This window comes from Apiospora hydei (assembly GCF_038363865.1).
Source record: "Apiospora hydei strain CBS 114990 chromosome Unknown utg000006l_segment0_segment0, whole genome shotgun sequence".
Taxonomy (NCBI): Eukaryota; Fungi; Ascomycota; class Sordariomycetes; order Amphisphaeriales; family Apiosporaceae; genus Apiospora; species Apiospora hydei.
The window spans coordinates 4,297,562-4,321,641 of record NW_027117365.1 but is presented as its reverse complement, the minus strand read 5'-3'; the positions used below and the strand labels follow the sequence as shown (position 1 = coordinate 4,321,641).

The window sequence follows — 24,080 nt, the reverse complement described above, 5'->3', positions numbered from 1 at the left end:
AGATAACTGGCCAAGCCGAGAGATAGAGGTAAAAAGAATGCAACTGTCGAAAACGCCCCCTAAGTTTCGGGTGGGCCGCGTCAGCTTTCTCGATAACCCGGCGCCAGAGAGATTGAAGACTATCTTGGCGGGCAGCGATATACGACTAGGCACGGCTAACACGGCACGGGATGGTGCAACCGTCATTGCCAAGCCCCAGCACTCTGCTAGCTTCAGGGACCCAGAACGCAGTGGATTGATGAACGGCCTCTCGGCTTTACGTGCCGTGTCCGTTTGAGGGAGAGAGAAAGAAGGAAAGAAACCATCATCATCATCGTTCGTTCACTCTCGGCGTCCACGCATACCTAGTAAAGCAAACATTCCTTATTGTCGTTGCGTGTCATTCTGCGTATTGCATTCTTGTCGTTTGGGAAGTGCCAAAGCAAAAGCCGCCATCTCTTCTTTTCTTCTTGTTTCCTGCATTGAATCCCGCTCTTGTCGTGGTTAGGCACCGCAGCTTCGACCGATGGCACCCGCCAGTAACACCGCGATCAGCTCCGTACCCGTCTAGCTCGCAGCTCGTCACATACACGCACGCACGCACTCAAACTCGGTGCACACGACACGTTTTTGAGTTCAACATCCGTCACTCCACCATCGTCATCTTGTCCCCCAGAAAATCTTCGTTGGGAATACCCCGTCCGTCTTTTTCACCACCAGCCAACACCGCACCAATGGTTAGAATGGCCGGCCTCATCGAGAAGGTGCTCTCGTTGCCTTTGCTCAACATGATACTCGCTCGGCGCCGATTCTTGATCATCTTCGGCTTGACCACGCTTCTGCTCAGTAAGTTCTGATCCGGCCCGGCTAAGCCGGCCGGCTAACCGGCACATCGAGGGGTAAAACCCGGAACCTGATCCGATCAAGATTCACTGACACCTCGTCATCTAGTGTTAATGTTCTCAGGCGCCGGAAATGTCGACATGACACGCCTGTCCGTGAGCGGTGCCAACCCGGAGGGAGCCCCTGGCACCAGACCGAAGCCGAACCCTCCTCCTGTAAACCCCGGATGTGCCGCCTGCTCCTGCTGAACAGCCGGCGGCCGCTGCCGCACCTCCGGAGGACGCCCCGAAGCCCAAGCCTGAGGAGCCGCAGCAGCAGCAGCAGCCAGAGACACCGAACCCGAAGCCCGTGGACCCACAGCCGGCTGCGATCCCGAACACCCCGGAGCCCAACAGCAACAAGCCGAACCAGCCGCTCCCCGCCGCCTCCCCTCGCCCCTACATCTCGTACCAAGGCTACAAGCGTCCCGGGTACGACCTGCCGCTGACCCGCGCCATCCCCCTGCGCATCATGGCCATGGGCTCCCCGGCCGCGTTCGACCACACCGCCAGCGACGACGGCAACGCCGACAACGACAACGGCTTCCGCCTGCTCCTGCGCGAGCGCCTGACGGACCTCGGCCACAAGGTCAACTTCGTCGGCGACGCGACGCGCGGCAACATGATGGACGCCGAGGTCGTGGCCGCGGCGCCCGACAAGCCGCCCACCGTCGCCGCCCTGCACGAGCTCGCGGCCAAGGTGGTCCCGGGCAGCAAGCCGAACCTGTACATCGTCAGCGTGGGCGCCGAAGACGCGTACAAGCACATCGACGTCGCGCGCTTCTACGTGCGCCTCGACGCGCTGGTCCGCTACCTCCTCGACGCCTCGCACAAGTCCACCGCCGTCCTGACGACGCTGCCCCTCCCCACGACGGCGGCGAGCAGAACGGCGTGCGCGAGGAGACGGTGCACGTCAACGAGCAGATCCGCCGGCTCGTGGCCCTCTACCAAAAGGCCGGGCAGCCCGTCGTGCTCGCGGAGCTGCAGGGCCCGGACTCGACGCCGCCGAACAACAGCAACATCCCGAACGGGGGCGACCCGAAAGCGAAAGCCGAGGCCGCAGCGGCCGCGGCGGCGCTGGCCGAGCTCAAGATCTTCGACGCCCTCATGGACGCGGACGCGCGGGGCTACCTGCAGGCGCCGGAGCCGGTCGAGGGCATCCCCGACGACGGCGACTGGAACGCGCGCACGACCAGCGAGGCCTTTCGGCAGTGGGAGGCCGACAAGGACAAGTACTACGCGCAGCAGAAGAAGATCGACGAGGATGAGATCAGCCGCATGGAGGCCGAGCTCAAGAAGGTGAATGGAGGGGGGAGGAGCAGCGGCCCGAACTGCATCTTCATGATGATGACGATACGGCGATTTGGTTTTCTTCTTTTTCGGTTTCGGAGGGAGTGTTGCGTGTGGCATTTACATTGGCGAAAATGGGAGAAGAGAGGGAGTGGGATTGCTTGTTTTTTTGCATTTGCGCGGCGTGCAGAGGATGCATTAGAGATTCCGAGAAATAGATACCCACAGAGCAATACGATTGATTACGGAGGATAGGAAGGCTGGGATGCGAGTGGCTTAAAGAGAGAGAGAACCCTTTTGGCCCCCGTGCTTGGACATGTACGATAGAGGCGTGGCGGGTCTTGGCAAAGAGCCCGCAGGTCAATGAAATGGACGCTATTGGCACATTGATAAACCTTCCTCATCTGACCTATCTAGGTGGTACCGAAGCATGCAGCCACCGGAGTAAGAAACAGCTCCGCTGAAGATGGTTGGGCAAATGCTGGAGGAAGAAAATGCTTAGCAGGCGCGCAATCTGGTACTGGCAAGATGTGTCTTGGTGCGTTCTTTCCCAACCTGCTTGCGCGCCTTCCGATTACTCTTGACTCCGGTTTCGGCCGGATGCTTACTCGTTTGGAGTAGATGAACACAAGATAAACTGCGATAGAGCATGTAGCTATCGAAGAAAGGAATGGCTGTTCCACGATGAATTGGCGACGGGAGACATCCAATAACATCCGCATGTGACTGCCCGAATAAGAGAAAGGGGGCTTTTGGCGGTTGGGGGTAACACTGCCAATAAGCGTTGGCAGGTGCAGGTCAATCCGAAACTTGTGACGTGTTGGTCGGACAGTCTCCGTTTCCGTACAAAGCCTCCTCGGGTTAAGGGGGCAATTGCGCAGCGCTCGTAACAATGTGCAATTGCATTAAATGTCAAACGATAGAAAGGGACTCAACATCTATTTGGCTGAACCGGATGGACCAGAAATTTGCCCAAGAATCAGGGACAGTATCTGTTATTCTAACACAGGCTTAATTCTTTGAATTCAATCGCTCAAGATTGATTGCTCTGATGTTTGGATATCTACCAGCGCTTCGCTAAGTTGCACCTACATACACAATTTATAATTGATCGCTAATTACAGTGAAATGTGGGAAATTATTACAGAAATAGAAGGGTTCGATCGAAAAGTCCTGGGACCTATTACTTCACGTCCGAAAGGCATTCCTTGACCACCTCGTACAGCTTGCCGGACCTCATCGACTCGTACACCTTGGTAATGTACATCCCCACGCTGGGCGCCGTGGCCTCGTCTCCGGCCGCGAGGTCCTCCACGCCCGCCAGGACATGCGCCTCGTCCAGGAACGGGACCCGCAGCTCCTTGCGGACGAACTCGTACATCCGCTTCGACGCGCTCCCGAGCAGCATGGTCGTGTCACCAGTAGAATGAACCGCATCATCGCCTTGCGTCTTCAACATCTCCATCACCCGCAGATCGAACGCCTGGCACAGCGCCACGAGGTGCGCCGCCGCCATCTGCGCCAGCACGTCCGCCGCCGTGAGCGTGTAGCGCGCGCTTACGAGCGCCATGCTGTTGAGCCCCTGGTTGCCCATCTCGGCCGTCATGACGTGGGAGCCTACGGGGTTGGCGAGGAAGCCGAGCTCGCTGGCCAGGGCCGCGACCATGATGTCGACGCCCTTGAAAAGAAACGAACGCGCGGGCCCGTCGCGGGGCGCGCACAGGTTCGGCGGCAAGCCCCTCGACGTCGCCGGGTTGATGAGCTCGGTGCACTGCGCGAAGAGCATGCGGCCGAGCGCCTGCAGGTCCGGCCGCAGCTTCTCGACCGCCGAGGTGACGGCGCGGGCCTGGAAGTTGCCGCCGTGGTGGATGTGGCCGCCGGGCGCGGCGACGTCGATCAGCGGGTTGTCCGTCACGCTGTTGAGCTCGACGGTGATCTGCGCGAAGGCGAGCTGGAGGTTCTCGAGCACGGGGCCGATCCACTGCGACGCGGTCCGGATCGAGTAGCGGTCTTGGGCGAGCGTGCCGGCGTTGGGGGTCAGGTGGGACGTCGCCAGCTTCGAGCCGGACAGGAAGGAGTAGATGTTGCGCGAGCTGTCGACCTGGCCGGGATGGGGGCGCATTTTGGCGATGAAGGGGTGGAAGGAGTCGATGCTGCCGGTCAGCGCTTCGGTGCTCATCGCCGTGAGTACCTGGCTTAACACGGCGAGGTTCATGGACTCGTGCAGGGCGAGGGCGGCCACCCCGGCGGAGACGGCGGTCCCGTTCACGATGGCGAGGCCCTCTTTCGGTGCAATGGTGATGGGTGATATTGATGCATTGGCCAAGGCCACGTCGGCGCGGGTCGGTCTTCGCTCTTCGAACTCGCTCGCGCCTGTCCTTGTGCGGGATCCCGAGAAGGCCATGGCGGACGGCTTGCCTTGCATCACAGCTCCGACATAGCTGAGTGGACTCAGGTCCCCGGACGCCGATATGGAGCCCCGAAGTGGAATGCAGGGCACGACATCCTTGTTCAATAGGTCCACTAGGCAATCGGCCAAGGTCACGCGGATCCCGGACGCACCCCCGGCTAAGGAGTTGAGTCGGACCAGCATGGCCGCCCGGGCCCATGACTCCGGCATGCACGTTGCGGCCATCGGGTTGTCGAGCGGTAAGGTGATGGGCGCTGCTCGTCGGCCGCGCGGTGCTGTCTCCTTCTTTGACCTGTGGGGGGCTTCGCTAGTTGCTTCATGCTCAGCTACGGGTGTCACAAGGTCATTAGTCCACGATGATGTCTCGGCGTCAAGGAAAAGGGGCTCTCCGCCAGACAATGTGTGTCGACGGTTGATCAGTTTCGCGTCGCTGATGGCTTCTTTCGGTAAGCCATCTTCAACGACCTTGCTAGTCACATTTGATGTATCATCTTGGTGGGATACTATGTCAGTTCCGATGGGGGAGCAAAGGTCGCTCTCCGTGTCGATGGTGTCGTTGCCGGTACCGTGGCTGGTCCCGATGCTGAGCAGGCTGCTGGTGTCACTGCTTGTGTCGTTGTGGATATCATCGATTGGTAGCCGGGCTTCGTCTCCAGAACGAACAATGCCATCTCCCATCGCTAAGACGCCGCACATCTGCATGCTGAACAAGGTCTGTTGAAGTCCCAGTATGTCGGCAGACCTCGCATCGGCGCTGCCACCGAATCCTGTGTTGACGCCGTAGATGACATGTCCTTGTCTCAGCTTGTCGACAACGATGTCGCTGCAGCGCGCGATCGCCTCGACCGCCGCCGGGCTCAGCTCGACCTGAGCAAGGTGTCGCGACACCGCGACCACGTCAGCCACAGAGAGGTCGTGACTGCTAACGGGGATGGCATCGGCATCGTCCACGAGTCGACGCCAATGTTCGAGATAGAGCTCGGTAAAAGTAGTAGAAAACATCTTGGCGTTGGCGATGTTTATGGGGGTGCTTCAGAGTGGACAAGATCTTTGACTCGTTCTCGCCCTCGAAGGGATGGGCGCAAGTATACACGGGACTCGCCTTTATAGATACCCCCTTACGGAATGGCTGGTCCAAGCTGGATTCTGCTCGAAAGTCCAACCGGGAAATTGGAAGTCTGGTGATGAAGCGACTGAGACAGGGTTTCATCCCACCCCGAACCTTTTTCCCTCCCCCGCGTGCGATATCCCTTTTGATTATCAGTTGAGTGGCGATCTTACATGGGGGCGGAATAATACAAGCGTTGAATTTGTCAAATCGCTTCCCACTATGATCCAAATTGCCAGCGGCCCCGTTCGAGCCAAGCATGCTCGTATTTCGGACCCGAGTGCCTGGATAGGGATCCCAGATCGCCGCCTTGCCTTGCCCATGACGCCATGGGTTTCGACGTACTGCTCATTTCTCCAGACTACCCTGTCATTTAAGTAGGGAGATGCAGACTATTTGAGTCCAGATATCGACGCAAGGGATGCCATATGGCAGCTCTGGGAGCGCGAGTCTTGGCAGGAGTTGTGCTACATCTACTGTGTCCACCGGAGTCATCCGTCTACTGCACTGGCTCTAAACCAGCTGTCAAGACCCCTGCATGGGCTGACAATAGTCTTTCTACAGGAAACCTTCGAAGTGCCCAGCGTTACCAGCTGCAACGATTTCATCTGAAGTCAGAGTGCCAAGCAATGCACGCACCTCGCCAACAGTTTCCAGAAAACAGTATGTTCGACACAGAAGAGACAGAAACCTGTGACATAGCGTCCTTGGCATGGCTATACTGACTAGCTCCATCCGGGCCTGGCGCTACTGCAAGGGACAAACGTTTTCGAGCTTTGGCAGCTCCCCTGACATACTAATAGTTATCTAGCCTTTCCCTATGTGGCGATGGAAACTTCAAGTTGACAACTTCAAAGAGCAAACGGCAGCCAGAAATAATCTATCTACGGGGCCCAGCCACGGGATCGACAAGAATAGTATCAACTTCGCACCTTTCTTATTCCCCGAACCCACGTATGCTGGCCAGCTCGCTTCGGGCAGTGGGTTCATTTATCACGAACAGGGGCAGGGTATGAGATACGCGGTACTGGGTTTGACCTGTCGAGCAAGACGCCTTGCTTCAAAAAATGAGCCGATTGCGGCAAGAAGACAGCTGCTTTTGAATCGACCAAGATGAGTTGGACTGGGAAATTCTGATCGACATTGTACGAAACTGATAGCGTAGAGATCTTTGTGATGCACATCCAAGATCTACTGTTTGTGGGGTAGATCGGGACAGCCTTGCCTATTTGCACTCGAAGAAGGCGCCAACAGGAATGAACACTTCGTCGTTGTACAGATTCCCTTCCAACGTGGGATTCGTGGCACAGAATACAGGTTCGTTGCAGCGGTGTACGTAGGTTTGCATGCATGCATGAACACCTTCGCCCTGGCGGTCCGGCGTTGCGGGAGGGATAGTCAACGTCTTTCTCAGAGCTGACCAGGGTCGGTGGGATATTATCAAACAGGACATGGGGAGGGGTTTGTTCTGCCTTTAGACCCGTCTTCCTTATCTATACGTCACGGAAGTTTGCCTACTATCCCACCATCGGCGATGTGAACATCTTGTTCAAAATTGGACTATTTCATTCCTTGGAAGAGACCAGGGCTGGGCGAACTTGGTGGTGACACTTCGAGGTTCCATGATACATCACTGAGTGTTTGCCGACATTCTCTTAAACCAGAGAGTTAGCGAATTGCTGACCAGATATCTTGATTGAGACTGATCGACGAGTTCTATTCGTGGACGGTAGATGGTTTGTTGATCGGATTCATGAAGCCAAGCTCGCTAGTTTATTAGAGCGGTGTTGTCTCTCCTCACCGCAAGGTAGTCATCAAGTGGCTGTTCTCTTGCTCAGAGGTAAACTTTTTTTGGGATGGGCTATTACATCGGCGGAGCCGGCCGGATACCCGTACCATATCCCCCGCTCTTTTGTCGGCAGTCGACCGGGATGTGAACCTCGGCAACTCCTCTTTTCCTGCATTAGGGGACGAACTTGATATGTTTTAAGTTATCCATTTGGGAGTGGTATTCCTATAATGAAGCTAACAAGGGTGCATAAACAGTTTCCCCGCTCGTCTATTACAAGTCTTACATATCGCGTGAGCGGGTGGGTGAAGTCACTATCTCCTCTGCGTTGGGCCTATTCTGGTGTAGCGATGCACTGGTCCACTTTCGGTGGACATGGAACCACACTACATCCCGCCGGGAGCTGGTACTCCTCTCAATGGTTATACCGGTGAGGAGAAGTGTCGTCCAAGTGCTTCTACTATTTACGCAATATCAAACTCTTATGTGAGCATTGTTAGTATCACGAGGACTGCTTGAATATAGTAATATTCGTACAGTATATCATCACAGTCATCCTCCATTATGGTAACCTCAGGGGTCACCGCAACGCGCTACTCCGTGCCGGCTGAGGCAGAGTCGCTCTTCCGAAAAGGGGTGCTGGGCCACCCGCTGATCGAGAAGAATCTACCAGGTGGCGCCATCGAGGCTTCTAAGACCATCCGGTTCGAAGGCAGCGATGAGCCGAGCCTGCCCATCAACTGGCGGTTCGCCGAGAGCATCGCCGCCCTAAAGGCCTACGAAGCCACGGTCATCAACGTCCTCCTCCAGAGGAAGTATGGGGTGGAGAAGCCCGCAGAGGTCGTGATCAACACGTATGTAGCAGCTATGCTCGCCGAAGAACTTGTTTGTAAATGCAGAACTAAAGCTAAAGCCCCATGAAATAGTGACCATGCCCAATTGTTCATCATGTCGACGCTTCTGTGGACTCTAGATCCCAGCGGCGATAAACTCGCCCCTTCTTCGTTTGTAGCGCCGAGCACGCAGAAGCTCATGGCAGAGTATTTCCCGGACTGGGATAAGCATCAGATGAGCACCCCTTATCGTGGGTCGGTTACCAATATCTACAAGACGAAGGATGATCGGTATTTCCATCTGCATGGTATGTTAATTGCAGAATGTGTTGCTGACTTGTACCTGTGTTGATTGCTAACATGAACCCGTAGGATCTATGAATCCGGGAATCAGTACGTGAAATATTGGTTCGGCAAAGCGGTGTATCTACACGCATATCTTCTACTTGAAGCTACCCATGAAGCCGTAGAGAGCCTGGAGGCATGCTGACAATCGTCATACAGTGTTGGAAGCCTTGGGCCTACCCCAAAACCAAAACATCTCCAAAATGGAAGACGCCTGGCCCATCTTCCAGACCACCATATCCAAATACACCGCCGCCGAGATCGAAACCCTGTCCCTAGCCCACCGCCAGGCCGGGACCATCTGCTGGACCACCGAAGAGTACAAGTCCAGCGAGCACGGCAAAGCGAACGCCGACATCGGTCTCTTCGAGCTCGAGCACCACCCCAACCCGAGCCAGCAGCCCCCCGGCTGGTGGCCCGACCCTCCTACTTCCCAACAACACCCTGAAAAAGAACACAGCATCCCCTCCTCCCCCACCCACCGCCCCCTAGCCGGCCTCAAAGTCGTAGACCTCACCCGCGTCATCGCCGGCCCCGCCGTCTCGCGCGGCCTCGCCGAGCTGGGCGCCAGCGTCATGCGCGTCACGGCGCCGCACCTGACCGACATGTCGGTCCTGCACCCGGACCTGAACCACGGGAAGTGGAACGCGAGCCTGGACCTGCGCACCGAGAGCGGCCGCCGGGCGCTGCGGGATCTGGTTCTGGACGCCGATGTGTTTTTGCAGGGGTACCGCCCGGGGTGCTGGACAAGTTCGGGTTCGGCGAGAAGGACGTCTTGGACATGTGCCGGGAGCGCGGGCGCGGCGGGATCGTGTATTGTGGGGAGAACTGCTACGGGTGGCAGGGGCCGTGGATGGGGAGGTCGGGATGGCAGCAGATTAGTGACGCAGTGAGTTGTTACTACCGTTGACCACAGGTTAATATGGTACTGATCGGTGTTATACCAGTGCTGCGGTGTCTCCTACGAGTTTGGCCGCGCGATGGGTAATGACGAGCCGGTGACACCCGTCTTCCCGAACTCGGATTACTGGTAAGTCTCCGAATGAAACGATGTTCCCGTCCAACATTTTACGGGTATGCCACATTTATGCTGACATGGCGAAAAGCACCGGCGTTTCGGGCGTAATCGGAATCATTACAGCCCTACTAAGACGCGCCGAGGAGGGTGGCTCCTACACTGTCAAGGTGAGTATCTAGACTTGTGACCAATGATATTTATATGCCAATGTTTCTAATCAATCGCGTCACAGATCGCATTGAACTACTACTCCCAATGGCTCGTCACCACCTGCGGCACCTACCCGCCCGCCGTCTGGTCCGACCTCTGGCGCCGCAACGGCTCGCCCGTGTTCCGCCACCACCACCCGATGCAGTACCTGCTGCCGCGCACACTCGCCCTGGTCTCCCATCACAGCGGCCACAAGCTGCTCCGGCCCGAGTTCTTCACGCAGTACCGCGTCGAGTCGCTCGGCAAGGACATGCGCATCGTGGCGCCGGTCCTGCGCTATCCCAACGGCGAGGTGAAGCCGGGATTCCACATCGGGACCCGGACAAACGACGTGGATCAGCCGGTGTGGCCGGACGATTTAGGGGTGGAAGTGGTGGTTGGGAAGAGTGGAAAAGCGAAGACGAGCCTCTGAGATATGGAAGCCCTCAGATTAGGTGATTGCGGAGTGCCACTTGAAGCGGCCCAAACAGATAAACACGTTTAGAAGGTCTTACTATAAAAGGAGCGACGAAAACAGTGGGATCAAACCAGACGAGTAAGGCGGAAGACGTCCGATCCTGCGGCATGTACGGATCAGAGAAGACCTTCACTTTTGGATCATGGCGTGTGTAAAATCTGAAGTCTATTGTGATCCCCGTTTCGCCTTACAACACCAACGATGTAACATGACAGGCGTGAAGGCATTGCTGCTGTTCGACGCGATACACCTGGAACTGAAACACAAAAATGCAATGAAGTAAGCTCCATCCCCAGACCGCTGTGCCATGCCTTCTCCGGGAGCAAAAATCAACAAAAGGCCCAAGAATCAAATGCACTTGGACATGTGCCAGACCCACTACTGCCCCTTTCCTAATAACGCCCTACAATAGATATGAAAACAGAAATGTCAGGTGACAATGGTGTGATGCCCGGGTCAGGTACCAAACAATAAAATCAAACCCCCTTTCCGGCTCGGTCATTTGCAGTCTCCTGGTCTCCTCAAGGCACATAGATCCTCGAGAAGCTGATGACGTCCCGCCGGCAACAGACGCACTTGTCAAAGTTGTTCATAGCTAACGAGACACGGCATTCGTCGCACAGGCTGAGACAGCGGCAAGGCCAGACGATGACAGTGCGAGGCGCGCTGTGGCAGACAACGCACTGGGGTCCGTTGTCACCCAGCCCCGCCCAAGGGCCCGTGTTCTCAGTGCCTTGGTCAAGCTGCGGTTGCTGACCTGCTTCGTCAGAAGACGATCGCTGAGAGCGCCGCGAGATGATAAGCTGCTCGAGAAGCTCGGCCTCCTCATCGGGCGTCAACTTCTGGTTCGTCCGTCGACCCCCGGAAGAAGACGTCAACAAGCGAGTGCGTGCTGAGGCCTGCTGGCGGGCATACTGCGAACGCGTCATGATCCGGTCGCTGCTCAGGTGCGCAGCAAGTGTATGTGCTTCTTGCCGATCCTCGGGCGATTGCGGATGTAGGAGCCGGGCCAATTGGTCTACGGGAAGGGGCTGGTCGAACGGTGTCGACTCGCGAGAAGCGAAAGGTGACGTCTGCGTCGGGGTGCGCTGGCCATCATCTAGGTTGTTATCGTCATCCTCCCAAGGGTCCCGGTCTTCATCAGGGTCCACCTCACTTCCAGCAACACTGTAGATCATGCTGGTCGTATCCCAGTTGTCGGCATCCTCTGCTGGTTCCCAGTCGCCACTCGTATCCGCCGAGCCCCAAAGTTCGCCAAACGTCCATGAGGCGTATAGATGCTTATCTATATCTCTCTCCGGAATGTTGGCCGTCTCTGGCGCCATCTTCAGTCGCTGACGGACCGCTGCTTCAATATCGACTCGCTCGTCATTACGAAGAGCCGAACTTCCGCTGCGACCGCTAGCACGGGCATATGTCCTCGCATCTCCAGACTGTCTCTCGTCCTTCTTTCCTGTGCTGGGAAGACGAGTTAACCAGACCAATAGACCAGGTTGAGTTGTGATGCCAACTCGGGCCAGCGTTTTGAGTGCAATCAATGCCATCCAACGCAAGACCAACCGCCAAATATTCATCAGAAACTCCAATGCCAACAGCCACCGCGAACTCCGCTCGGCTGCACCGACTCCATCCCGCGCCCGCTTGTCTCCCACTTTGGACTTTGGCAACTTCTGCGCTGCTCTTTCCCTTGCATACCCACTCGATGCACCAATCTCGTTGTCTTTGATGGGGACAAGACTGATTGTGCCTCCCAAGTCATAGGGGTATCGCCCATATTTGGACCAGTCCATTGCATCCGGAACTTTTCCAGTTCCCTGAACCTTTGCTCCTCTAGCCAGGTATGCTGTTTCAAGGTGACTCCTCGGTCTTCGTTCAAATAGACAGCTTCGCTAGCCATTGTGATAATACTAAAACCAGTTCGGAGGAGAGCAGTATAGAAGTCCATCTCCCAAGATATGCGGACGTCGGAAAACGAGATGTTGGCTTGCATGTTATGGTGGGCATTTACCAGCCGCTGACGGAAAGACAATCGCTCTGCGGCTTCGGTCCCAGCTGGCGGTGCGAGGGCCGAAAGAGTAAGGGCCAGCGCGTATATGACGGAGCACATCATTATGCCCGCGAATACCAGCACGTGAGGGATGAAGCCAATAATACAGACCGTAGGAAACCTGAAGAGCCCCATGCTGGCGGGGTCATCAAAGGAGAAGCGGTAGACCTCTATCACGATACTTGCCATGAAGCCGAGCGCCCTGTATATTGACATTAGCTTGTATCTGGCGAGAGGTCGAGCAGATGGGGCAGTGAGAGGCATTGACGTAGCATAAAGTGATGGTGGCTAAAAAAGAAAAGCATTCGGATAGACAACAAAAAGGCGAAACTTACCAGAACCCAGTACTAATGAGACGGAACTTGCTCTGGAGGTTGAAGACGCCCAGTAGATGGCTTGTAACATGACCCATGGAGGACAAGAAAGCCACAAAGAGCACTTCAGGGGCAGTATTGACTCGTCTCATGATCATTGACCTGGAGATCGCGAGGTTCGGGCCAGAACTTTGCTGGAAAGTGACGTTTGACGAAGTCGTGCCCCCGAAGAGGCCCCAACCTAGCTGGTTGCTGATGGCAGCATCAGCCTCTGCAAATGCCAACGAATGCTCAAAGAGAGTCATGCCCGTCTCAACAGCCACTGCTCTCCCTTGTACGGCGCACGAGATCGTTTCCACGAAGTGACTAAGGCAGAGCGTGCCGAAGAGAGGCCATAGCAGTGGCAAAGACCCTTGCAATTCCGCCGGGTAGACGGATTCGGTCTGGGGAACCATGTTCACAGCGCGACAGGAGTCGATGTCGGCCGCACCGAGCAGCAGTGTGGAGCTGACGGTGTGAAGGTATCCTCCGGCGTATGCAAACATGAGATCCGAGCTCTTCGTACTATTACCCCAACGCATTTCGGCAAAGTCGGGGGAGGTCTGGCATTGTATCGACTGTAGGATGTCTTTCGCTTGGTAAAGGAAAAGCGCGATCGGTAGGAATCGGAGCAGCAGCCGTATCGGCCAGTGTAGGCGCAATCGGCGTCGGGAAGCTGCGAAGATGTGCGTTCGGTTGAGGACGATGGCCATGGCAACGCAGCAGAGCGCCCACTTGCTCGTCATGTAGCTGATGATGCTGCCCAGGCCCTTGGTGCTCTCGGCGCTGAAGCGCGAGGCAAAAGCCGCGGGATCCTGATGCATTTCCTCGTCCATGACGGCACCGGCGGCGGCCTCGTGTAACGTCGACGATGCCACGGTCTGGATGGTCTCGGTGGCACCGTGGAAGTAATTGGCGGCTACTGTCGCATCGGGGTACATTTGCTGGCCAAAAGTCGCGTGGCCGCCGTCGACTCCGGGGCCGGCGTCATGGAAGGGGATGATGGAGCCGAGCTTAGTGAGCATGCGAGGTCCCGCTAGCAGCAGGTCTTCGAAGGACGGGGCATAACGTGTAATGTTGAGGTGCTGTGCGGTCCAGAGCGAGAAGTTGGACCACATCCAGGCGCTCGAATTGTCAAAGGCTGTCGGCGATGGCACAGCAGCGCCTGGGCTGGCCATGCTGCTGTGCTGGCTCAGCAATGTTCCGGTGTCTGACATGTGCCGAGGTGGCCGGTGGAGGAAAGTAGGGATCACGCGTTTGGAATGCTGGATTGCTATGCAGGTCGCGACGGGTATGGGACATGCATTGTCGCCCAAATGCTAGGTAGGCCGTGGTGAGAGGCGGACTCTGCTGGTCCTGATTGCCCACTATCACGGCGTATGGTGCCTGATGGATGGCATTTACTTGGTCAACGGGAATGGAAGAATTACTGAACGTTGCTCTGGCAAGTCCAAGTCAAGTCAAGTAAGTAGGCTGTAGGTTAGCATGTCATGGCTCAGGAGGGAGCTGATGGTGGGCTGATTACGCCGATACAGGTACATTAGTCTTCGCCGGCCCGAGCTCCGTTCAACTCTCCAGCGGCCCCCAGGCCCCCAAACAAAGCAAAACCGGGGTAAGGTGATAAATATGTATCAATCACCGCAGCAGCAGCAGCAGCAGCAGCAGCAGCAGCTCACACGAATGTTTCGCTTCCTCGTGTTTTACCGTTGATGCTTATTCTATCCCTTCATGGAGTTTAATCCGGATACGAACTGCTCCGAACCGAGTGTCGAGACATGATTGGATGACGTATTTATGAATAAGCCCTGCAGCTGACCAAGACATGTTATTTATATGGGCTTACTACATGTAGAGACTGACATACTTGGACTTATGCATTCTATATCAAGCAGCATAACGGGGGCAAGGTGGGAATTGATATGCATTAAAGCATCTCTCGCTTCCCATAGCTACGCTGTGAGATTGGGCTACATGGAAGGAGGAAAATACAGTCTGCTTAAGATCGGGTAGTATGCCAGGTATCCCATCTTGCACACCAGCGCAAGTTCAGCTCAACCAGGTCTGCATTCCCTCTTCTAGGGCATGTGGTATCGTAGCGTCCAGTCTTTTCTTCGACTGTTTCCCTCGTTGGTGACAGTAAAGAGCCACCTGCCATTGGTGTCAACGAGATTGGACGGCATTTCTGGTACAATGGCCATAACATAGGGCCAATGCCATCTGGGTTGCCAGCATAGGTAGTTCCTAGACAAATCAGTACGTCCTTGCATGGCGACTGCCCGCAAAACGACTGCTCATTGGCCCTTTGGCGATACGACCGGGGAGTTGATGGTCTGCATGATCAAAATTCCCTAGATTCAAGAAATTCCTTGGCCTTTCTTGACGGTCTCGTTCAACTCCTGGACAATGACACGGTTGGCACACCGGCAAGCCACCAGACTCTTTTCCATGAGTTTGTCGTAGACCATCATATCCGCTCCCGGTAACCGGCCCTTAAACCACATGTTTGTGATCTCGTCTCTGGTCGGCAGATAAGCAACACAGCAGGCAGCAAGAATACTGCCGTGCTCTGCAACGACGGGGTCCATGACGATAGTAGGGGCCGTCTTATCGTCCTTGCAGACGAGGGCTGCTACGCCGCCAGCAACGGTGTCAACACAGTCTATGCCCGCATCCGCAATTGCAGCAGACGCAACAGTAATGCAACCGCTGAGCACATTCATCATATCCCAGCCTTCGTCATCCTTTTTGGCTCTCGGGGAGTCCCGATCTTGGTCGCCTTCAACAACCGTTACGATGATGTCGACACCACTTTTAGGCCACCGGTCGGCGATGATGGCTCCTCGGAGAGCAGTCTCTAGGTGTACGCCAAGATCCCTCTCGCTCGAGTCTCGGAGGTAACCGCGTCTTTGCCTCGTTGCGAACGGTGCGTATTTGACATGTGTGGTGAGAATGATGTGGGGTGAGAAAGGCGCAGATCTTGGGAGCGACCTGGGGCCATGAACTGTACAGGACAGTTTCAGGCTGGTGTTTCCGGGTCTCTGCGGATTGGGGTTCTCGAGCTCGAGGTAGGCGGATCCGGAGGCCGAGGGTGTAATGCCCGTCTTCAAGACTGTAATGTTCGGCCAGTCAGTCATGGTCATCCTATTTGGTCAAGTAATACTACCAGTCAAACGCTGTTCGACTTACAAATCTTTCGGATGGCGTCGCGAGTCTTCGCAGCAGCTGGCCCTGCGGGTTTGTCAAATATCGGAGGCGTCGTGGCCCCGACTGGGCCGTTTATTCGTCTTCGGTCGGCCATGGCGGGTTGCTGCAAAAGTGAGCTCTGAGGTTATCGCAGGTATCGCAGGTATCGCAATCGCCAGAAACCAAAAATTCAATCCACCCCCAGTTCCATTCCGTCACGGGTGGACTGCGCGACCTGCAGCACTGAGCAGCGCTAAGCTTGCTGCTTGCCCCACCACGGAATTCAGCCCATCCAGCCAGCTTATGCACAGACCCCACTATCCTGCCCAACCGCGACTACTTCTTGAAATTTTTCTGTCCTGCAGCATGTTTTGGTTTTCTTTGATTCCTCACAATTTTCCTCTCCATTCCAATCCCTCACCCAGCTTCGACCAAAGAACGAAACAAACATGCCCAGCCAGCGCCAGCCCGGCCACCAGTCTACCAATTGAATGTGCTTCAAAGAATATATGGAGGTCACAGGAAATGCTCAGGCTGACATGATCGACCAGCATTATCTTGGGGACAAGGTGCTGAGATGGCGGCTGTGTGGGCTCAACGCTCAGTGGCTGGCTGGGGCTGTTTGTCTGTCTTTGGAAGATCGGCTGAGGTTTTGGTTTGAAGAGGGAACATCGGAAAATATCCGATTATGCAGTACATCTGCCACGCTTGTGCTACGGTTACTGAGTAAGTTCTGCCTTGTCACCTCCCATATCACTCCATCCCCCTCATCTGCTATTGATGATCTCCATACCACAGTTCTTCGCGATTCTGATGAGCGATCCTGAACAAACATGCACTACCATCTGAAGCAATACCTAGCTTTTTCAACTGTCATGATATTTCTTGACTTTGCAAGCTAACCTGGAATCAGCAATTCTAGCATATCATGTCACGACAAAACTGTCTACAGCGCGCCAACTCCGTTTCGACCAACGTACCACTTACCGTATGTACCACCATTATTTCTGCCTTCTTCTCCCTCACCTCCAATGTCAATGATGAGATCTTATTTTTCAGTTCTGCTTCTGAACAAGAATGAAGATACCCCAATACCAAATGTCTACTCTCTGATTCAAACCAACATTGATTTTACCCGATAAACCTGCCGTACTTTGAAGAAGTCGTTGCTAACATATCCAAGATATCTAGGTGTATTCTCTCACGGATCTGCTTCTCGCCTGTTGACGATTCGTTCCGGTAAGCTCACAACCTCGCCTTCGACTCTTCCTACCCATGCTTTAATGATGAAAACTGTTTATCCATTCAACTATCTCACGTTGAGCCGAGCTGGTCCTTCCGTACCCGAGACTTTCCTTCGGGGCTGTTGATGATGGGTTGTGGAGTTGTTCATTCCGTAATTCCGCTTTAGTGCTCTTGATGTTCGTTGTTCCGTCTTGGGGCGCGGGCATCGAGGGACGGCTCTCGTGAATGAGTAAACTGGTTTACTGAACCAATACCCTCCAATCACATTTGTCATATCCGTGTATGTTTGGATGCATGGCGCTGACATGTCGACAGTAGATCTAGCTCGTACCATCCAAGCGGCATCTTGCAGGCTTGGCCGTGATTCCTTGTGACAAAATAGATACCATCGCAGCTGGAGGGGCCAATGAGAGTTGGCCATCTCTCCGGATGCCATGTAGTCAATATAACTGTTAACGTTTCAATATACTGAATCTCTTGCAATCTATCTCGTTCGTGCTGCAATGCGGGAAGAAATGTGAGGCGGGTGTGGCAATACGACGCAGCTACCTAATACGTGTGTGTGCCTTGACCTACAGCTTGGCCGTCTTGCAGGTGGTTGAATCGTTCGATGTTTTCATGTCGTCCATGTTCACATGCTGCATGCTTCTCTGGACTTGTTGCATCTCACCCGGCACTGGTCGCTATGTAGGCCCTGGGGTAACAGGGTGCGCTGACTGTGGACCAGGTTGGCCGGTGTGAAACGGGTTCTGACTGCTCAAGATTTTTCCCTGGGGACGGAGGCGGCAGGCGGCTCTGAGCGCTGGGCTTGCGAGGCTTGCAGGGCTTGGCTGGTTCGAGACCAATGAATCGGGTGGGCATGACAAGGCTGGGCAGTGCTGGGCCAGGAGAATGTGAGGCCGGGTGAAGTCGGGGTTGCAGAGCATTGCTTTTGATCCACCCCGGCGCATTCCGGTCGTACGATGGCGAGCTGATTCCAGGCTCGAAATGAGCTGTCCCGACGGAAATCGCCCAGCAGCACGGCAGAAGCTGGGCACCCCCGCGGCGGGAGAAATTCTAGCCTGCAAGCCCACGTCGTTTTGCGCATCCTAGCTGTAACCCATTACCTGGCGAAATAATGCCAAGTGCGAGAAAGAGTCGGGGAAGGGGCAGTGTCACGGGCGCCTCGAATCAGTCAATTTTCTCGCAGTGTAACAGACAAATCAGGCCACCGTTTGATTGCCTTGTCTTTGGCGAAGCAGAGGCTTTCGTCGGGGGCCGTCCAAGGGACCAAGATGGCAGATCCGTCTAGCACCTATATAGCCATGTCAATAGAACCCGTTGAGGAATGTCTGAATCTCGCTTTCCATCCCCAGATCTCAGCAGCCCCTCAAAGATATATCAAGAATAGCACCGACAGCACCGAGTACTACTACCAGTACCACACCACCAACCACACTTATATCCACAACCACACCACCCAACAACACACCACCACTTATACACATACCTAGTCATGGCCTTCCGATCCACACTTAGAAGCCAACAAGACGACTTCACCACCCAGAAGGGCATCTCCAGCCTCGTCGCCGTCGCCAACGACGACGACCTGCTCGACTTCCTGTACGTCGACGGCAACCACCACCACGCCGACAGCAGCAAGATCATCATCAACCACGTCGTCGAGCCTCTGCACGAGGACGACCTGACCCCTTCTCCGACGCGTCCACGGGCGCGCACACCCCGAGCATGAGCACGACGAGGACGCCGTCCTGAGCGACATCCCCTCGGAGAGCGAGGAGGACCTCGAGATCCCGCCCTCGCCCCCGACGCCCCAGCGCAGACACCGGGGCGCCACCTCGGTCGGCGAGGACGACTTCGAGTTCCCCGTGTTCCTGGGCCGCCAGTCTATCGACGAGGAGTCTTCTCCCTTGCCCCAGCAGCCCTCGGCCACGAGACCGCCCTTCCAGCGGGCCGGCGCGGCGCAGTCCGTGACGGCCGCCAAGAAGGCCGTCCAGTTCCACGAGCCCGACGTGCCCGCGGACCACCATGTCGTCTCCGTCGACGGGCCCGTCATGTCCTGGTGGCCCGCGCCCATCGACACCCTCGAGTACGACTGGGTCGTCAAGAACCAGCGCGCCGCCGCCGAGGAGCAGCAGCGGCACCAGGAGGAGCGCGCGGCCAAGAAGGTCAAGACCGTCGCCGTCGAGTCGCACGTCGCGGACCTCGAGGGCCCCCTGATGGCCTGGTGGCCCGCGCCCGCCGAGCTGCTCGAGTACGACTGGTTCGAGCGCTTCTACGAGTAGATTTTTGACGCTCAGCTCGTTCTCACGATTTCACACGACTGCTTCATGGAGACTTCGCAATATGCATTACATTCGGAGTTTCTATTAGCGGGTTTGAATCATTTGCATTGTATCTATTATCATCATTTGGGCGTTCTTGGAAATGGATGGGGCGGACTATAAGGCGTTTTGGATCAGCAAAACGGTATCATGGGATAAGGTGTTCATTGAGATGGGTTTTGGTCAGCAGCATGACTTTTGGTGGGCAAATACCCAGGCATTGTAGCATTTTTACATGATACCGCTCCCGCATCAGCATTTTTGCGGAAATACAATACAGGAATACTTATTACCTCTCTTCACATATAAAAAAAAAGCCTCTTCTCGCGATATGTCTGTGAATGGCTTCGGACCAATCTCTGAGCACTTGATCTGGTTTCCTCATAAGTCGAGCTCGACCAACCCATCTGGAAATTTCACCCTTGGGCAATCTAAATCGGTGCTAACACGATCTACCCAAACATGTGCTTTCACATGGTCTTGGCATTCAGCGGCTGGCGATATGAGAAATTACGACGGGACACTACATTTGGTAACACAGGTGCGTTCTAGTTGCCAGCAGGATAATATTTGACTGCATGAGCATACCCGTATCCCATAGCTTTGAGACTTGGGCAATGATAGCCTACTTGATCACAGATACGGCAAAGCTGGCGAGGCTTCAGGTCAAAATGGCGTGTTGTCTACGAGTGTGTTCGCCAACCAGGTAATTGCATACCTAATGTACGCGGTTTCGGGGGCTATCACACTTGATGGAACCAGGTATCATGGTGTGGTGTATTGCGAAGAGACCCGTATGGCAATGAAAGAAAGACCACGTAAGTCTGTTCAATGTTGACAGTAGGCTTGGTAGCCAAGCAAAACCTGGTGATGCCCCGGACACTTCACACCCCACGACCCATTCCATCCCGCCATCCATCCCGCACCCATTAGCCGCGTGCTCCACGAAGTGTCCACTGTGGATAAGCATAGATTCACTGGGACTGTACGTGATCAAGATGGATGGAGACTTTTCCCGCATACCAAGGCGTTTCGTGGGGTCCGGATGGGCACACATCTACGATGACCCGACAACATGCCATAATCTGGCAATCAACACTCGTTTCCCCCTGTCGTACATGGTGGCCAACTGGCCCTCATATACACATATCCCTCACCCGCTTCTGCATCAGTTATGGGTTTATCAGTTTCCCTTCGCCCGTGAAAGGGTGTCATCGTTGGTTGTCCCATGTCATCAGGCCCAGGTTTCGGGCAACGTTTGGCTGATGTGATCGACGATACGGTGTCTGGTCGTATCATATGTTGCATGCATACATGCTGAAAATCAGGCCCAGGCGGAGTTGCAAGAATGTAAACAAGCGGTAAATCGCTCATACGAGTTCCATCCATGCCAATATGGACGCCCCCGAAGTGTTTTGGCAGCCAGGTATGTAGGCTGGTAGGTGCAACAAGAGGTCGTAAGGTCTTGGAGCAACTATTGGTCCATATTCACAGAAATTCAAGCTCGCAGAGCGAATCTGGCCAGAGCCTGGTGGCAAATCTGCAGATAGCGTGCAGAGTGACAAGTGGCTGAAATGGCCAAGTGTGACCTAAAATGGGAGTCGTACGATATATGAGCGAGTAATTAGTCTTCACGGACGAATGGCTTGTCGCATTATCACTGGACTCAACATTGGTCAGAACGTGGCTCTGTGTTCGGTCGCTTGTAGCGGTATGTGAAGAAAGGGGTTTTCATCAAATGCCAAGGTGTCGTCTGTCCTCCGAAAACTAGTGAGCTCGAGGGCTGAATAGAATAGCCCTTAGGCGTACCATTGGGATCGACCACTACGCTATAGCAAAACGACATCTTGGATCTTTCTCCAAACAGTAATGAACTGTGTCTATTCTATACATGTCAGCCTTGTCGTAGCTATGTTCATTTCTTGTGCATGACGGTCGCAGCCGCCTGGTGGCTCGGGAAGATAAGCGTATCGGCCACCACCACGTTCTCCCCTCCTACCAGCGACGAAGACAACCACCTCGGCGATATCGTCTGGTGTAAGAGGCTCGCACCCACTGCAGCAGGTTAGCATATAAGCATTGATGATCAACAGCACTGGTGTTACTTACGCATAGACCGCATCTGCCTTTGCCTTGTCGCCGTAAAACCGCACAACGGAGAACTCCTGCGAAGAAACAAGTCAGCTTCCATCCCACTCTACCAATGGAGAAATGCATCGTCTTACCGTCTCAACTTGGCCAGGGTCAATCTCCATGACCCTAACCCTCGTGGCAATGAGCTCTTTCCGCAAACTATCCGTGAAGCTGTGCACAGCAGCCTTGGTCGCGCAGTAGATGCTGCCGCCAATATAAGGTTCCCGCCCCGCAATGCTGCCAATGTTGATGATATCGCCGGCCCCGCCGTTCGGTCGCTTCAAGAAGATGGGGAGGATGGCCTGCGTCATGTTGATGAGGCCGGTCACGTTGGTGTTGAACATGACGTTGAGGTCCTCCTCGAGGATTTCGGGGGCTTTCGCGACGCCCTTGACCAGACCACTGTATACGATGCATATTAGTCGAAAAATGTTCCGAGCGTTGCCAGGGAAGACATTAAGTATCGGACAAGTGTCCGAGGGCCAGCCACCTACGCATTGTTCACGAGCACGTCGATCTCCTTGAACTCGGCCGGGAGCCCCTCGACGAAGCCCCGAATCTCTTCGGGCTTGCTCACGTCCAATTGCACCGGCAGGACCTTGACGCCATCTCCGACCTCCTTTGCAATATCGGCCGCGATCTCCTTGAGGGTGTCGATCCGTCGCGCCGTCAGGATGAGCTTGAGGTCTTTGGGCGCGGTGCGAGCGAACTCAAACGCGGTGCTACGGCCGATGCCAGAGGAGGCACCGGTGATGACGATGGTCTTGCCTTCGAGGCGCTTCGCTACGGCAGAAGACATGGTGCGTCGGAATACAGAGGAGCTCCACCCGGGAGATATAAGTCGGGAAGCTTGGTGGTGTTGGGTATGCCAAAGCTTTGGTCGTGACAGGCAATTGAGGGTTTGGATCGCGGCTCGCAGGTACTTCATGGACGGAATAGTGCAAGCTGGGTAGGAGAAAAGATCTTGTTTTGGTCTGCCAGGTAATCAGACAACTGTTGCGAGTCAATGGGCCCGATGTCGTGATTCGGCTGCGGAGCTGTACGTATGATGCCTTATCGGCAACTCCAAGCAACATTGGAACCCCCACTACCCCGCGCTATCCTGGCCCGGATTGACAGAAGAACTGATATTAGGATTCCATTTGTCCGTTGAAGTCGATCAATGGACTTCTTCTTGGCAGACTAGACTCCAAGTTGTCGGAGAATCGCTATTATTAGGACTATTATGATATATCTTATGGATACTCCGTAGTATGGGAGCTCAAGGTGGACAGCTATGCCGCTTGTCATCGCGTTCTATCACAATCTACCTCCTATCAGCACCACTCGGCGATTTTGCGATTGCTGATACAATTGGAGCACCACCTTATCGACCAAGCAGCTAGGTTACTCCATTGGCAGATATTCCATTGACAGCTTCTGTATTCGACTACCACCTATCGGGATGATAGCCAATTATTCCACAAATTCGTCCAGATGACGTAGAAGCCAAAAACATAAGACAGTATTCACTGCCAACCGGATTATGCAAGTCCCATTGAGGAGCGTGTAAACAAGCGAAGATGACAGGAACTAGCCTACAATACGTGCGATGGGCAAAAATATTACCTTGCATCATGGAATAAAGCAAAAATCGAAGGTCAATGCGAGAATCGAACTCGCGTCTCGGGAAGAATTGATTTTGATGTTGTCAAAATCCCACGTGCTAACCCTACACTAATCGACCAATCGTTCTGACGACTGTCCTTCTTGGTTGGAAAAGAAGCTGCTTATGGGGCTTTATAAAGAAAACATTTTGCGGAGCTGGGGTCAAACACACCTCCACATGTCAAACCCTCAAGCTTCGATATGTCCAGTTCTTGATCGCCTCCTTATATATCCCGTAGATACTTGCACTTAGTGATCTGCCCAATGGGTATTGCATAATATGCAACAATGTTTCAACATTGATAAGTTCTCCGAACAAGATTTTAGCGCGTCGCATATGCACCATAAGGTGTAATCCAGCTTGGTGTACCATAACTCCTTTTCTCGAGTCCTCGTGGTTGGGGTTGCCCAGATTCGGGCAGATTGGTGTATGGAATTGCCAAAATGCCAATCGCACTGCCTACGACATCACGAGAGTTCTTTTGAACCTGAGCCACTGGCCCAACTGGTTATCCGAGGCTCTTGACCACTCTTGGACGACGTCAATGACAGTCAGCCGGCCTCAACCATCGGAACTTCTTCGTCACGGCGGAACTGCCGCTCAAATATTTCAGAGGCTCTTGGCTAGAAATGAAGATACTGGCTTCGATTTAGACAGCCCAAATCGGCCAAATAGGAGGCATGGCATCCATGTCCAGAGTAGCGAACGTTGTCGAGCCTGTTGCCACGGACGGTACAACCCTCACTGCCTACCTACTTACTTGCTCAATATTTCTCAGTCCCGTACTTTCCTCCGATTGACATGCTCGACATTTAAGCAACCCATCT

The 24,080-nt window shown here is 54.7% G+C and overlaps 7 protein-coding genes across 7 annotated transcripts; 3 read left to right on the top strand and 4 right to left on the bottom strand.

Moving 5' to 3' along the window:
• Positions 1-722: 722 nt before the first annotated feature.
• PG997_008585 (SGNH hydrolase-type esterase domain-containing protein) lies at positions 723-2,771 on the top strand (the record flags this gene model as incomplete). The annotated part of the gene is made up of 5 exons (XM_066812900.1): positions 723-825; positions 931-1,037; positions 1,075-1,704; positions 1,743-2,159; positions 2,769-2,771. 5 exons carry the CDS (start codon positions 723-725, stop codon positions 2,769-2,771), a joined length of 1,260 nt encoding a protein of 419 aa, XP_066668242.1.
• Positions 2,772-3,333: 562 nt separating this feature from the next.
• On the bottom strand, positions 3,334-5,562 carry PG997_008584 (phenylalanine ammonia-lyase; the record flags this gene model as incomplete). The annotated part of the gene is made up of 1 exon (XM_066812899.1): positions 3,334-5,562. One exon carries the CDS (start codon positions 5,560-5,562, stop codon positions 3,334-3,336), a length of 2,229 nt encoding a protein of 742 aa, XP_066668241.1.
• Positions 5,563-8,021: 2,459 nt separating this feature from the next.
• PG997_008583 (uncharacterized protein) lies at positions 8,022-10,275 on the top strand (the record flags this gene model as incomplete). The annotated part of the gene is made up of 8 exons (XM_066812898.1): positions 8,022-8,311; positions 8,384-8,598; positions 8,663-8,683; positions 8,795-9,333; positions 9,387-9,524; positions 9,583-9,665; positions 9,742-9,820; positions 9,886-10,275. 8 exons carry the CDS (start codon positions 8,022-8,024, stop codon positions 10,273-10,275), a joined length of 1,755 nt encoding a protein of 584 aa, XP_066668240.1.
• A 566-nt stretch (positions 10,276-10,841) lies between these two features.
• PG997_008582 (uncharacterized protein) lies at positions 10,842-13,898 on the bottom strand (the record flags this gene model as incomplete). Its single annotated transcript, XM_066812897.1, has 3 exons — positions 10,842-11,995; positions 12,016-12,569; positions 12,703-13,898. 3 exons carry the CDS (start codon positions 13,896-13,898, stop codon positions 10,842-10,844), a joined length of 2,904 nt encoding a protein of 967 aa, XP_066668239.1.
• Positions 13,899-15,074: 1,176 nt separating this feature from the next.
• Positions 15,075-16,018, bottom strand: PG997_008581 (uncharacterized protein; the record flags this gene model as incomplete). Its single annotated transcript, XM_066812896.1, has 2 exons — positions 15,075-15,829; positions 15,907-16,018. 2 exons carry the CDS (start codon positions 16,016-16,018, stop codon positions 15,075-15,077), a joined length of 867 nt encoding a protein of 288 aa, XP_066668238.1.
• Positions 16,019-18,643: 2,625 nt separating this feature from the next.
• Positions 18,644-19,433, top strand: PG997_008580 (uncharacterized protein; the record flags this gene model as incomplete). Its single annotated transcript, XM_066812895.1, has 2 exons — positions 18,644-18,805; positions 18,876-19,433. The coding sequence occupies 2 exons, from the start codon at positions 18,644-18,646 to the stop codon at positions 19,431-19,433; spliced, it is 720 nt and encodes a 239-aa protein (XP_066668237.1).
• A 1,919-nt stretch (positions 19,434-21,352) lies between these two features.
• Positions 21,353-22,404, bottom strand: PG997_008579 (uncharacterized protein; the record flags this gene model as incomplete). The annotated part of the gene is made up of 4 exons (XM_066812894.1): positions 21,353-21,527; positions 21,582-21,637; positions 21,698-22,007; positions 22,100-22,404. 4 exons carry the CDS (start codon positions 22,402-22,404, stop codon positions 21,353-21,355), a joined length of 846 nt encoding a protein of 281 aa, XP_066668236.1.
• Positions 22,405-24,080: the final 1,676 nt, after the last annotated feature.